Source organism: Pseudorca crassidens, chromosome 19, assembly GCF_039906515.1.
Source record: "Pseudorca crassidens isolate mPseCra1 chromosome 19, mPseCra1.hap1, whole genome shotgun sequence".
In the NCBI taxonomy this organism is placed as follows: Eukaryota; Metazoa; Chordata; class Mammalia; order Artiodactyla; family Delphinidae; genus Pseudorca; species Pseudorca crassidens.
In genome coordinates, this window is record NC_090314.1 from 3,166,213 (window position 1) to 3,180,146 (window position 13,934).

The window sequence follows — 13,934 nt, forward strand, 5'->3', positions numbered from 1 at the left end:
TGGGTGAGCTCAGAGGTGCGCAGGTGGCGGGGCCGGGTTTGTGCTCCGAGCTGTGTCCCGTCGCCTGGCAGACGTCTGCTGTCCCTTGGTGAGTCTGAGTCAAGGGGATTCTCTCTTTTTTTTTGGAATTTTATTTTGTTTATTTTTTATACAGCAGGTTCTCAGTAGTTACCTATTTTGTACATACTAGTGTATATACGTCAATCCCAATCTCCCAGTTCATCCCCCCGCCCCCTGCCACTTTCCCCCCTTGGTGTCCATACGTTTGTTCTCTACATCTGTGTCTCTATTTCTGCCCTGCAGACAGGTTCATCTGAACCATTTTTCTAGAGTCCACACATATACGTGTTAATATACAGTACTTGTTTTGCTCTTTCAGACTTCACTCTGTGTGACAGTCTCTGGGTCCACCATGTCTCTACAAATGACCCAAGCTTGTTCCTTTTTATGGCTGAGTAATATTCCATTGTATACATATGCCACATCTTCTTTATCCGTTTGTCTGTTGATGGGCTTTTAGGTTGCTTCCATGTCCTGGCTGTTGTAAACAGTGCTGCAGTGAACATTGGGGTGCATTTGTCCATAGTTCAACCTTTTTTTTTTTTAATTATTTATTTTTGGCTGCATTGGGTCTTTGTTGCTGCATGCCGGTTTTCTCTAGTTGTGGCAAGTGGGGGTACTCTTCGTTGTGGTATGCAGGCTTCTCATTTCTCATTGCGGTGGCTTCTCTTGTTGTGGAGCACAGGCTCAGGCGTGAGGGCTTCAGTAGTTGTGGCACGTGGGCTCAGTAGTTGTGGCGCACGGGCTTAGTTGCTCCGTGGCATGTGGGATCTTCCCGGACCAGGGCTCGAACCCGTGTCCCCTGCGTTGGCAGGAGGATTCTTCACCACTGCGCCAGCAGGGAAGTCCCCTAGTTCAACCATTTTGAACTATGGTTTTCTCTGGGTATATTCCCAGTAGTGGTATTGCTGGGTCATGTGGTAATTCTATTTTTAGTTTTTTAAGGCACCTCCATACTGTTCTCCATGGTGGCTGTATCAATTTACATTCCCACCAACAGTGTAAGAGGGTTCCCTCTTCTCCACACCCTCTCCAGCATTCCTTGTTTGTAGATTTTCTGATGATGGCCATTCTGACTGGTGTGAGGTGATACCTCATTGTAGTTCTGATTTTCATTTCTCTAATAATTAGTGATGTTGAGCATCTTTTCATGTGCGTCTTGGCCATCTGTATGTCTTCTTAGGAGAAATGTCTATTTAGGTCTTCTGCCCATTTTTGGATGGGGTGGTTTGTTTTTTTAATATTGAGCTGCATGAACTGTTTATGTATTTTGGAGGTTAATCCTTTGTCCGTTGATTCGTTTGCAAATATTTTTGCCCATTCTGAGGGTAAGGGGAATTCTTTTTAATTGTTGAATTGAGCGAGTTCCTTCCGGTGCTTCGAGGACTTTTCTCTTGTTTATCTTCGTGAGGAAGTAACTAAGGGCTGGGTTTCATGCCTGTTTTCGTGGAGGATGCAGTTTAGGAAGTGCAGGATCCGCTCACCGGGAGCTCTGGGCACGCCCTCCAGGCTGTCTGCTTGGGGCCGTGCTGCCCATCCGGACGCCACGAGTCCTCGTGGGCTGATATGAATGCGAGTTCCCCTTGTTTCAGAGGATAGGCGGAGGGTCCTGGTACCTGGGGGTCGGGTCCTTCGTAAAATACGGTCGTGGCGCCTCTTTCTCCCTCAGGTTCCTCAGCCCTTGGCGGGAGCTTCCAAAAAAAATTCACGTGCCTCCTCTGCTTAGGGTACACCATCTGGAGTGGGGGGACAACCTTTTGTAATAATGGGATTCTCTGCTTTGAGAAACGGTGCAGTGAAACGCCTAAAAAACTTGCTTGTTTAATTTGTGTCCTGAAGCATTACCTTTCGACTTTTAATTAAATTTTGTCTTTTCCCTCTTTTCTCTTTTCAGCCATAGAGCTTATGTATGGAGGTATCTACTGCTTTTTGTGTCAGGACTACATTTATGACAAAGACATAGAAATCATTGCCAAAGAGGAACAGCGGAAAGCTTGGAAAATGCAAGGTTTGGTTTTCCTGAGATCTGCATGCCTGCTTGTGTCTTAGCCCTGCGTTCCCTGCCCCCTTGTCTGTCAGGGCGTGGCGGGGGTGGGGAGGGAGGGGGGTGGTTCTGTTGAAGGGGAGGAGCCCCTACACCTGCCTGCTCCCTCCTGCAGGCTCACGGTGGGGGGGGGGGGCAGGGGAGGCAGGCGCGGTGCCCACAGCCTGCGGCTGCGGCTGCTGTCAGGGCTTAGCCGGGGTTGAGAGAGACACCCCCAACCTAGCCTCTCCGGTGGCCGGGCATTTTTACAGACACGGGGCTGAACCAGGCACAGTGTCCGCAGGGATTTCGTGCTGCCTCGTCCCTGGTAGCTGCCCAGAAAGCAGCCCCTCGGTAACTGCAGGATGTGTATGCTGACGGCTTCCAGGAGGGTAGACTATTTTCTCATTAAATTACTGTTGCATCTCTTAAAACTCTTAATTGGAAAAAAAAACCTCTTAACTGGTTAGGTTATGCTAAACCTGTGTCAGCACGGAATTAAACTTCCCAGAGGAAAAATGCAACAATCTACCGCTGAGGCCCCTTAGTTCAGGAGCGCGCTCTCCGTCCTGTGCGGTGCCTCTGTAGCCGGAAAGGGAGAACTCCAGGCTTTCCTTCTTGTGTAGGAACAACCCAGCTCTTCCCTGATGAGTGTTTCTCTCCCGTGAGTCTCCTTTACTTGCACAGAACCCTTCACACCCAGCACTTCTGGTCACCAAGTGTTTTTTTGGGGGGGTCAGTTCCCTGCCAAGAAATTCCCTGTGGCTCCGGCTGGGTATCTTATGGATCAACTCAGTTCTGGCACAGTCGGCCTGGAGGTGTCAGGCCCCACGGGATCCCCTCGCCAACTTCAGATGCTGGAGTCTCAAGTCCAGGGTCTCATCTGTGCTCCTGACTGTCCAGCTGTAGATCGGAGGCTCCCAGGACCCCCCTGGACTGGAGCGTTTGCTAGAGCAGCTCACAGAACTCAGAGAGACACTTAGGTTCACTAGGTCATTAAAGGATGTGACGTAGGACATAGATGAGCAGCCAGATGGAGAGAGAGAGGCACGGGGCAGGGCTGGGGAGGGTCCCCGTGGAGTTGGGGTGCATCACCCACTCGGTGTGGAATGTTCACCCACCTGGTTCGCTCCCCGAACCCCGTGCTACTGGGATGTTATGGGGGCTTCTTCCTGGAGGCCTGATGGATCATTAACCCCATTTCCAGCCCCCTCCCCTCTGTGGAGGAGTTGGGGCCGGCCGTGCGGGTGCTGCAAATTCCAAGCTTCCCTGGTCTTTCTGGTGGCCAGTGCCCATGCAGGAGCCCGCCCGGAGTCATCTCATCAGGACAAGAGGTTCCTCTAGTGCCCTTCCCGCTAAGGCGCCCTTATTACCAGGGCGCGGGGCTCATGCGGGGGACGGGGCGGGGGCGGCACATGTGTCCCACTGACTGCGCGGTGGCCGTGGAGCCATGCCGCCACTCCCGTCCCTTCGCTGGCACGTAGTCAGCGGCACACGTGAACATTATGCAGCTCTTTTCTTTTTTGTTCAGCTGCCTGTTTTTGGTTTCCCTGATAGTTTTTTCTTTCTTGTTCTCATTTCCAGCACACGGTCATGGGTCGCAACAGTAATAGGTGTAGAAAGCCCTACTGGCCTGTGACCGTCTCTCCACAGAGAACATACAACCCAGCATGTGGTTTACAGTGTTTTGCCTTAACTGTGCTCCTCTGTAGACGTGCCATGTTAGAGAACGGAGCACAAGCCAGGCTGTCGGTCATCGGAGCCGAGGAGCCCACCTTCTCTGGAGAACAGTCTCTTTAGTCCACTTCCTGTTCTCTTCCACCTCCAAACCTTAGTAACGTTGCAGGTGAGGCTAGGGCTGAGGATGTTATTTCTTCGTGCAGAACAGTCAAACCGCAGGGCTGAGAAATGCACGTCCCAGGAAGAAGTAGGATTCTTCTAAAATCATTCCACAGTTCCATCTGTCAGCAGGACGGTGCGTCCTTCAGAGCGTGTTGAGTTCTAGGTGCGTGGAGCCAGTGGAGTAGGCTGTGCACTGGGGTGCAGGTGGCCCTGCTGCCGTCCTTGGTTTAGGTCTCTGGTGGGTACGGCCGTCCCTTCATGCCCGTCGCCACCCAGTGCTCCCTGTGGGCCCTGGTGCCGTGGTCCCTCTGCTCAGGGCGTAATTAAGGCTGAGGAGACCGCTGGTGCTGGGGCAGCTGTCCCCCAAGGTCCCGCTCTCCTCTCCTCCTCTGGGAATGTGATGTGGTTCATTCACGGCACGCTCTCTGAGAGAAGCTCCTTCCATTGTCTGGAACAGGGTCTTAGAAGGACCCTACGTTGCCCGCCTTTGAATCTGATAAACCCTGTGCTGCCACCACGCTGGTTCGTAGACACGACCAGAGTGTAGCTAACGGCACCTTCCACCCGCTTAGGCGTCGGGGAGAAGTTTTCAACGTGGGAGCCGACCAAACGGGAGCTCGAGCTGCTGAAACACAACCCCAAGCGACGGAAGATCACGTCCAACTGCACCATAGGTGGGCGGGCACGGCCGGGTGGAGGGTGCATTCTCCGGGGAGGTGCAGCGTGGCTGTCAGCTTGTCGCAGAGGCTCCTCCCTGCCCTGCCCCGTTGTTACTGGGAGCCTTTGGGCGGTGAGGGCTGGTGGGGGTGGGCGCGAGCACGCCTCGGGACGTTTCCCACGGGTGGGGCACAGACGTTAGAAGTAGGTTCCACCCCGCGCTCTGCCTGCCAGGTCTCCGCGGCCTCATCAACCTCGGGAACACGTGCTTCATGAACTGCATCGTGCAGGCGCTGACGCACACGCCGCTGCTGCGCGACTTCTTCCTGTCCGACCGGCACCGCTGCGAGATGCAGAGCCCTGGCTCCTGCCTGGTCTGCGAGATGTCCTCCCTCTTCCAGGAGGTGCGCCTGGGCCGGGAGGGGGCCGGGCCGTCACGGGGTGGGCTCTGAACATCCACAGACGTGCCGACTGTGGAATCGCACGTCCTTCCCAAGAGGGATCGTTGGGTGAGGCACTTGGTCATCTGCAGAGGCTCGCGGCTGCCTCACAGGGGTGCACGTGGCAGGTGCCAGCCCCTCCCCGTCACCTGCCGCTTTCCGGCTTTGTCCACAGGACGGGCGGGTCTCCTGTTACCGGCCCTGACTGTGTGTGTCACCAGAGGCCTCTGTCTTTGGGCCCCTGCCGTGGACATCAGGTTCTGTCCCGACGGGCTCGCAGGCTGGACCCCCCCTTCTCAGAGCGGGAGTGCAGCCCAGCCGCTCCCTTGGGTGCTGCGGGGAGCCAGGGGTTCTTTAGGCGTCGACCCTGGGCCAGCAGACTCGGCCGGGTCTGGTTTTGTCCGCCTTTGATCACATCCTCTCGTTTTCCCTTTTGGGCCCCGGCTGCCTGAACCCATCTGGCTGCGGAGCTGGAATGATTCACGGTCTGGCCCTTTTCAGAAGTTTCCCGACTCCTAGCCTGGCTTAGCGAGTCCCCACATACCTACAGCCTAGCCTGACGGCGGCTCCTGGGGTCACAGGAGTGAGCAAGCTGAATGATATCGTTGGGCCAAAACGGGGACACGGGTGCCTTGGAGAACGGGCTGATGGGGGGGCCTCACTAGGGCACTGTTGGTGGTGAGTTCATCTCTGTCAGGTTGGTTTTTAGGTTCAGGTTTATGGGTACGCGTTTCACACGGCACAAGTCACCTTTTAGTGTATGTGTGTGTGTTTGACAAAAGTTTGTCGCCGTTCATCGTTTTGGCTTATTTCTAGAAAACAGGTGGTGGGAATGGAGAAAACTCTGAGCAGACTCAGAGTCTGTGAAAACACAGTTTGCCTGAAAAGGAAAGGAAATGCCTTGTTTGGGCCGCGCTCGCCAGCGGAGGCTCCAGGCGGCTGTCAGATGTGCACGTCTGCGTCTGTGTTCGAGGGAGGCACGCGCTCCTGACGAGGGTGCTTCTCCTTCTCTCCAAGCAGTTCTACTCGGGGCACCGGTCCCCCCACATCCCATACAAGCTGCTGCACCTGGTGTGGACGCACGCCCGGCACCTGGCGGGCTACGAGCAGCAGGACGCGCACGAGTTCCTCATCGCGGCCCTGGACGTCTTGCACCGGCACTGCAAAGGTGAGCACTGCACAGGTGAGCACTGCACAGGTGGGCGCTGCACAGGTGGGCGCTGCACAGGTGGGCGCTACACAGGTGAGCGCTGCACAGGTGGGCACTGCACAGGTGAGCGCTGCACAGGTGAGCGCTACACAGGTGAGCATTGCACAGGTGGGCGCTACACAGGTGGGCGCTGCACAGGTGGGCGCTACACAGGTGAGCATTGCACAGGTGGGCACTGCACAGGTAGGCGCTGCAGAGGTGGGTGCTGCAGAGGTGAGGGCGGGGGCTGTTTCTCAGGGCCTGTTACTGGGCCTGCCAGGTGGATGGCAGGGAACTGTTCACAGGGAGGAGCAAGGGGGAGAAACTGAAAGCACACGGCGCGTCCCTCCCGCGCCCCTGTGGAAACCCGGGCCCTCCTGCTGCACCAGCTCTGCCCCTTGGGTCAGCGGCTTGGCAGTGGGCTGGCTGCCTTGGGGGCCCAGGGTCCCAGAGCCACCGTCTCTTGCCAGGTGATGATAATGGGAAAAAGGCCAACAACCCTAACCACTGCAACTGCATCATAGACCAGATCTTCACAGGGGGGCTGCAGTCCGACGTCACCTGCCAAGTGTGCCAGTAAGTGCGGCCTCTGCAGCCCCGGTGCTGCCGGCCAAGCGTCGCGGGGCCTTGTCGCTGCGCTGCCCCCGGGCCGTGGTGCTCACCCGTCCCCCCTGCTTGCTCCTAGTGGTGTCTCCACCACCATCGACCCCTTCTGGGACATCAGCCTGGACCTGCCCGGCTCTTCCACTCCCTTCTGGCCACTGAGCCCTGGGAGCGAGGGCAGCGTGGTGAACGGAGAGAGCCACGCGTCGGGAACCACGACCCTCACGGACTGCCTGCGGAGGTGAGGCGTCCGCGCCTTGTGGGGAGGGGGCCCTTCCTCGTGGCTGCTCGGGGAAAGTCCTGGTAAAGCCAGGCCCCCCAGGGCCCCACGTTCCCGCACGAAAGCTGAGGGAAGACGGGATGGCCAGCAGACGAGCTGTTTCTGTCCCTGAGTGCCCCCCACCGCGGCAGAGGCTGGAGGTCCGCGGCCTTTAGTGACTAACGGACAGAGTCACACCCAGCAGGGCCGCCCTCCTGCTGTGGCTCGTGGCCTTTTCTGAAGGTGATGAAAACGTTTTTAATTAAACTTTTTATTTTGAGATAATTGTAGTTTTGCATGCAGTTGTAAGATACAATACGGAGAGATCCTGTGTACTCTTTCCCCAGTTTTCCCCAGTGGTAACATCTTGTAAAATTACAGCACAATGTCACAGTCAGCAGGATCTCAACATCCCTGCAGTCAAAATGCAGGATGCTTGCACCCCCGCAGGGTCCCTCACAACCACACGTCCTGCACCTCCTACCCTTGTTGCCTCCTTAACTCCTGGCAGCCGCAAATCTGTTCTCCATTTCTAGAAATTCCACATTTCAAGAATGTTATATCCGTGGAATCATACATCATGTAACCTTTCAAGGATTGACTTTTTTCACTCATCCTAATTCTCTGGAGATTCATCCAGGTTGTGTGCATCACCAGTTGTCTCCTTTTTATTGCTTACTAGTATTCCATGGTGTACATGGCTTAACCACTCATTCGCTGAAGGACATCTGCATTGCTTCCGGGCTTTTTTTTGGCCTTTACAGATAAAAGTGCAGTAGCCACTCATGTACAGTTTTTGTGTGAGTGCTGGTTGTCACTTTTCAGGGACAGATTTGATTGCTGGGTCTTAACAGTAGTTAGAAAATTATTTTGAGTTCACCAGACTTTCATTTTCCAAAAAAGTTGAGGATAAATATTTTTTGAAGTGCTCGAGAAGAGAAAGGAAGGAATAGCTTTTTCATTGTGAAGTTATAAATGTCCCTAACTGTGTGTGTGTTTTTAGGAAGGACGTGAACCCTCTGAAAGTGATAAAATAACTTTTCTCTTTTTCCTCTCTTACTGCTGCCATCTTTTTTCCTTAAAAATCCATGTTTTCACTGCGTTGCAGATTTACCAGACCAGAGCACTTAGGAAGCAGTGCCAAGATCAAGTGTAGCGGTTGCCATAGCTACCAGGAGTCCACAAAGCAGCTCACCATGAAGAAGCTGCCCATCGTGGCCTGCTTCCATCTCAAAGTGAGTTCCCTGAGCACGCGGGGCCTGAGGGTGGGTGGGTGTGCAGAGTCCGTCCATGCTTGTGGAGCAGAGAGGGTGGTGCCTGTAAACTGCTCTGCTCGTGTCTGTCGCCGGGAGGTTTGCCCGTGAATCAGAAAGTAATTGCTTCATAATGAAAATAGGGTGAGTTACTCTGGGTGGGGGGTGGTTAGGGATTTACTGCTCCTCTCCTCCAAGTTCTTCTATCCTCACCCCAAGTTTTCCGATTTTCTTTTACTTGAAAGCAAGGACCCTTAGCATTAAGGTCTAGTCTGGGGGTCAGCACGTTCCTGTGAAGGGCCAGTAGCAAATATGAATCATGTGTATGATGTATTATGAGAGAATATGCAGCAGAGACAGTGTGTTTGCTGGTCTTGGGTATTTGCGATCTGATTTTACATGTAAAGCATACAGTCTCTGTTGCTTGTTCTTTTACTTCATGACCCTTTAAAGATGTAAGACAGAAACCAAATCCCCAGGCCTACCTGTTTCTCCCACCGGGCACCGTGCTAGGTCCACACCTGCTGTTAGGCGCATCATTTCAGGGCTGGGCTGAGCCCTGTGGGTTATGTCGCCCTGTGGACTCTGAGCTCTAGCTGTGGCCAAGGGCGGTTCGGAAAATGCAGGAAAGGCCCACTTAGGGAGCCACAGAGACTGTGCTGTCGGAGGAGCCCTACAGCCTTCCCACCCCCACTTCTGCAGCGATTCGAACACTCGGCCAAACTTCGGCGCAAGATCACCACCTACGTGTCCTTCCCCTTGGAGCTGGACATGACCCCCTTCATGGCCTCCAGGTTCGTCCTCCGTGTCTGTGGTCGGGTGGGCGTGGCACCAGGTCCCTGATGAGGCCCCAGTGGGCCCTGATGTCACTTCGTCCGTGACACCTCACTGTCCTGATCTCACCCCAGGACCGTCCCTGTGTGAGGGAGGCTGTCCTCCTACCAGCTGGCTCAGGGCAGCATTTCAGGCGTTTCAGCCACAGGCACTGAGATTGGATACAAATCAACACAGTGGTTTTGTGGTTGTAGGTTTCATTTATCTTGTTTTGGAGTCTTTGTATCAGGGACTGCTTGAAATTTACCCTTGCAAAAATAGGAGTGCGCTTCCTGGTAGGAGGGCTGCCTTAGTGAATAATAACCACAGGCGGGGCGGCTTAAAGCAACAGAGGCCTGAGTCCAGTGCTGGCGGGGCCTCAGGACGATCTGGGGAGGCTGCCTGCCCGCCCGCCTGGGGGTTGGCAGGGAGACGTGGGTCTGGGCCGGCTCTGAGCCTCGATCTCGGCAGTCCGCTTCCCAGCCTGGGCCTCGGTTTCCCCACCGTAACTCGGGGGTCATCTCTGCCTGAGATGGAGCTGTTGGGAGAAGCGGACCCGTGGAAGCCGCACCAGCACGGCGTCCGGTGTCGCGCGTCCCAGGTGCCCACGATACCATGTGAACCGCGGGTTGTTAGTGAACTGTTTTAATCGGGCCTGAGTTTGCGCCGTTTGTTACAGCAAAGAGAACAGGATGAACGGACAGTACCAGCAGCCGGTGGACAGTCTCAGTAACGATAACAAGTGAGTGGCACCTCGAGCGCGAGTGGGGCCGGGGGCTTCGCGGGAGGCCCACCTGCGTCTCCCAGGAGGTGCTGCGTGTGAGGGGCAGCGGCCGGGCTTGCTTGCTCTTGGCCACTGGCCTGCTTCCTGTAGTGTTGCCACCGACCCTCTGTTGGGGAGGGACCTCCCCACCCCACCCCACCCCCCCAGCCGCATCGCGGTGAGGCCCCTCTCCCCGTCCCTCCTGTTGGTGGTGGCGGGGAGGGTAGAACAGCAACAGCGCCTCCCAGGCGGGCCCGTTCTCCTCTCCCCTGTGCTGCTGTCGCCTGTCAGCATTTGCTCCTGGGCGGCTACCTGGCGGGGACAGTGGTCCCTGGTGGGGACAGGGTCGTGACCTCCGTCTCCCGCCACCGTCCCCAAACCAGGTACTCCTTGTTTGCGGTGGTCAACCACCAGGGGACCCTGGAGAGTGGCCACTACACCAGCTTCATCCGGCAGCACAAGGACCAGTGGTTCAAGTGTGACGATGCCATCATCACCAAGGCTGGCATTGCAGACGTGCTGGACAGTGAGGGGTGCGTCCCGTGGGGCCCCGGGGCCGCGTCGCCCCTCTGCGCCTCGTTCGCTCCTTCCTGCTCATCGTTGCCCCCCTCGGTCTCCAGACCATCCGCGGGGCTCCTGCCCCACCCCAGCTGCCCTGAGCTCCAGCAGGCGTCTGGGCTTGGAGCCGCGAGCAGTGGGGCAGCCCTGAGAGGCTCTGTGGTGGCCGTGAGGAGGCCGGGCGGGTGGGCTGGGGCAGGGACCCGGGGCCAGCGTCCTTCTGAGAGGGACCGTGTACAGGGCCGGGGGGCGGCCACAGCCAGGGCCCAGCAGGTGGACGGAGGCCGGGCTGGTCGTGGACTGGGGGCCCTGCCGCCTCCCTGCCGTCTCTTCTCTGCGGTGACAGGCTGAGCGTGGCTGTCCTCGTCAGGGTGGTTTTGCTCCGACGCCTCGGGAGGTGGAAGTAAGCGTGCTCTGTCCTCTCTCCTCCTCAGGTACCTGCTCTTCTATCACAAACAGTTCCTGGAGTACGAGTAGCCGTCGGCGCACCGGCAAGTCCCCCGAAGTCATCCGGGTGCCCGGGGTCACGCTGTGTGGACACTTGGCAAGAGGTGGGCTGGGGGGGGGTGGGGGCAGAGGAGACGTGCGCCGGAGTGTCTCCTGTGTCCCCCGCGAGCCGGGGCAGGCGCAGCCCCCGCGCCAGCCGTTCCACGCTGGGGCCCAGAAAGCAGGAGGTGGAGGAGATGCAGGCCTCGCGGGTCTTTCTCTTGGTGAGTTTGGTGTCCGTGCGCAGCGCGGACTCGGGCGTGAGCCCCGGAGCCTGTGGAGCTGAAGACCCTGTGGGGCCTCCGAGCACGTCTGTCCTGCATGTGGAAGCAGATCCCCGTTTTCTAGAGATAGGCGTTTGCGTATCGTCCCCCTTTCTCTCTCTTTCCACGATGGTGAATCTCTTAAACGTAATGATGGTAACGTGAATGAATTATTGAGTTCAGGCTGAAATTTAGATCGTTTTCCTTTTATCCTGGAGAGTGGATCTTGCTTTTTCATCGGTGCTGTTTTTGTTGCCCCCCCGCCCACCCCCCCCCGCAGGCACCTTGGACCTGGCCAGAGCTGCCTGGCTCAGTGGAGGAGAATCAGGCTGCGCTGGGAACGGTCTCTGTCGTATTAATCTTTTAGTACCTGAAGCGTTTCCAGTGGTTTCACTGTTTCCCTCCCGTGTTTCCTTCCTGGCCACCTGTCCCGCGAGCTCTCCTGGTCGCTGCTGGGCGGCGGGTGTGTCGGATGATGCGGCGGCCTCCAGGGGGGCTGCATCCTGGCTCTGGGTGCCTCTGCCTTGCGTTCCGGTAGCTTCTGTTGCCGCAGGACAGACGGCCGGGACTGAGCTGGTGGGAGGGGCTGACGGGGGAGGTGCAGCATCATTGTTCCTTGTGAGCCGCCTCGCACACATCTGTCTGTTCACACCCAAACCTAGATTGCCCGTCTCTGAGAGATTCCAGCCCAGAGACGGGGGGCGAGCCAGTGTCCCCTGAACGTGAGGCTTCTTTCCTGCAGAGGAACACGTTCACCTGCGGCAGGGTCAGCAGACTCTCCGCAGAGGGCCAGGTAGTAGATGTTTCTGACTTTGTGGGCCCTGTGGTCTCTGCTGCAGGTCACGTGGATGAGCGTAGCTGTGTTCCAGTAGAACTTTACATGATCACGGAAAGTTGAATTTCATATGCTTTAGCCACGTCACAAAATTTCAGCCGTTTTCACTGTTTAAAAACGTGTGACGGGTTCTCAGCCGACAGACCGTGAACCAGGTTCAGCTCGTCGGCTGCTCGGGTCTGGGCGCGGCGTGGCTCCTGCCCCCCCCCCCCCCCCGTGGAAGGTGCTGGGGTCCTGCGGCGGGGGCGTCGTACCCGGCAGAGTCCTCAGCGACACAGCTCAGGCGCCTGCCCCGCGTGGCCCGACTGCTCTGAGGGCCCTGGAGCCCTGGGCCTCCATGCAGAGTGGCGACAGAGGAGATGGTACTGGCCGCGGGGTTCTGGCGGGTCGCCTGTGGTCTGGTGAGCCCTGCGGCCCTCCCCTGCCGCCCACTCACGTCCAGGGCTCAGCTGCTCCAAGGATGGGAAGATTCAGGAGACAGTGAGGCCGTTTCTCTTTTCTGGGTGTTCTTTTGAATTTTTATGTCGAAGTTAACCCTCTGTTCCCTCTGGCCTGGTGTTCTGAGCACTTATCTCTCTGCTGCTGAGATTCCCCTGTGGCTGGAAGAACTACCTGGGGGGCGCGGTGAGGCTCCGGCTGCCTGCACGCGCGCCTGCCCCCCGTCCCGCGCGCTGAGGTCCTGCTTTGACGTCACCTCATCAGGAACAAAGAACTGCGTGATGGGTTGGGGAATTTATTTTCTTTCAGCTCCCGATGCAGCTACTAAATACGGGAAAATGGTTTCCTGTTTCAAACCACCACCCGTGTCGATGTCCAGACCGCTGAGGAATCCCTGGGCGACCCTTCCTCCCCGGCTAGTGTGTTTAAAGTGACTTGTGTTTGTGAGACGTTGGCTGCCGTGTCAGCGCTTTACAGTGAGACAGTGGGCTCTCCCTGGGTGTCCTGAGCGGGGGGCTGGGCCCGGGCCCGCTCCAGGCCGCCTCGGGCCTCCCGTCGGCGCCAGAACGTCCAGGACGCTCCTGCTGCATCACGTACACTCGTGCCGTTGTAGTTCTGCTCGGTGTGGATGCTTTCGTCGTATAAAATTGCCGTTCTTTTGACAATTCAAGTGACTTGTTTCGTCGTTTACTATAACTTTGAAAACAGAAATCGTAAGAACGAGATTCCAATGATTGTGCTGTGGATTTTATTACCGGGATGTTTCCGCGTCCCTTTCACCTGTCGTTTTGAGGGACTGTTTGGCTCTTCTCTCTAATGGCTTGTAGTCTTTTCCTGTGTCGTAATAAAGCTACATTTTATTCTGAAAACTGGCCCGTCTTCCCTTACTAGCACGCGAGTCCCGTCTGTGACACCAGCCCCTTCTCGGTTTGTTCCAGCCCAGACCTGCCCTGGGCCGGGAAGTCCATGCCCCCTGCGTCCCCTCCTCCCGGGGGCAGGATGGTGACAAATCTGGGACTCAGGACACCGTGGGCTGTCAGACTTTGACGAACTTAAAAGCCACCCGAGGGGCTTCTTTAAACGCAGGAACCCCTGCTGGAGTTTGATTACAGGACCTGGGATGCGGTGCCGCGATACGGGTGTGCGGCTCCCCGGGCGCTGAGAAGGCGGAGGGTGCGGTCGGAGAGCAGCCCCCGTCCTGGTCAGTGTGGTTCCAACTCTGCCCACCCCCCGGTCCACCCTTCATTTCTGAAGCGTGCTGTTTTTGGATGCCTCTGTCACACATTCCTTCACTTCACGTACGCGGAAACTTCAGGAAGTACCAGCGAGTGCCCCCGGGTTCCAGAGCAGCCGTCCTGCCCGGGGGTCTCTCCACATGCAGGAGGACCATTGCTGCGTGCCTGCAGGCAGCTCCCCCGGGGCTCCGAGGCCTTCCCAGCAGAGTTCTCCAGG

At 56.9% G+C, this 13,934-nt stretch overlaps 1 protein-coding gene and 1 long non-coding RNA gene across 4 annotated transcripts in view; both read left to right on the forward strand.

The window, feature by feature from the left end:
• The window catches only part of USP22 (ubiquitin specific peptidase 22), a 34,666-nt gene extending 21,315 nt beyond the window's left edge, over positions 1-13,351 (forward strand). For 2 of the 3 annotated variants that reach the window (XM_067716799.1, XM_067716800.1), the window contains 11 exons: positions 1,955-2,068; positions 4,498-4,599; positions 4,817-4,986; positions 6,043-6,190; positions 6,682-6,787; positions 6,897-7,055; positions 8,182-8,308; positions 9,029-9,120; positions 9,819-9,881; positions 10,286-10,435; positions 10,895-13,351. In XM_067716799.1, coding sequence (XP_067572900.1) covers positions 1,955-2,068; positions 4,498-4,599; positions 4,817-4,986; positions 6,043-6,190; positions 6,682-6,787; positions 6,897-7,055; positions 8,182-8,308; positions 9,029-9,120; positions 9,819-9,881; positions 10,286-10,435; positions 10,895-10,937 — 1,274 coding nt within the window. In that variant the 3' untranslated portion in view covers positions 10,938-13,351. The remainder of the gene's footprint in view (positions 1-1,954; positions 2,069-4,497; positions 4,600-4,816; positions 4,987-6,042; positions 6,191-6,681; positions 6,788-6,896; positions 7,056-8,181; positions 8,309-9,028; positions 9,121-9,818; positions 9,882-10,285; positions 10,436-10,894) is intronic. The other variant, XR_010937650.1, reaches the window with a different exon arrangement.
• On the forward strand, positions 6,210-6,675 carry LOC137212836 (uncharacterized). Its single transcript, XR_010937651.1, has 3 exons — positions 6,210-6,235; positions 6,341-6,370; positions 6,416-6,675. It is a non-coding gene; the product is annotated as an uncharacterized lncRNA (long non-coding RNA).
• Positions 13,352-13,934: the final 583 nt, after the last annotated feature.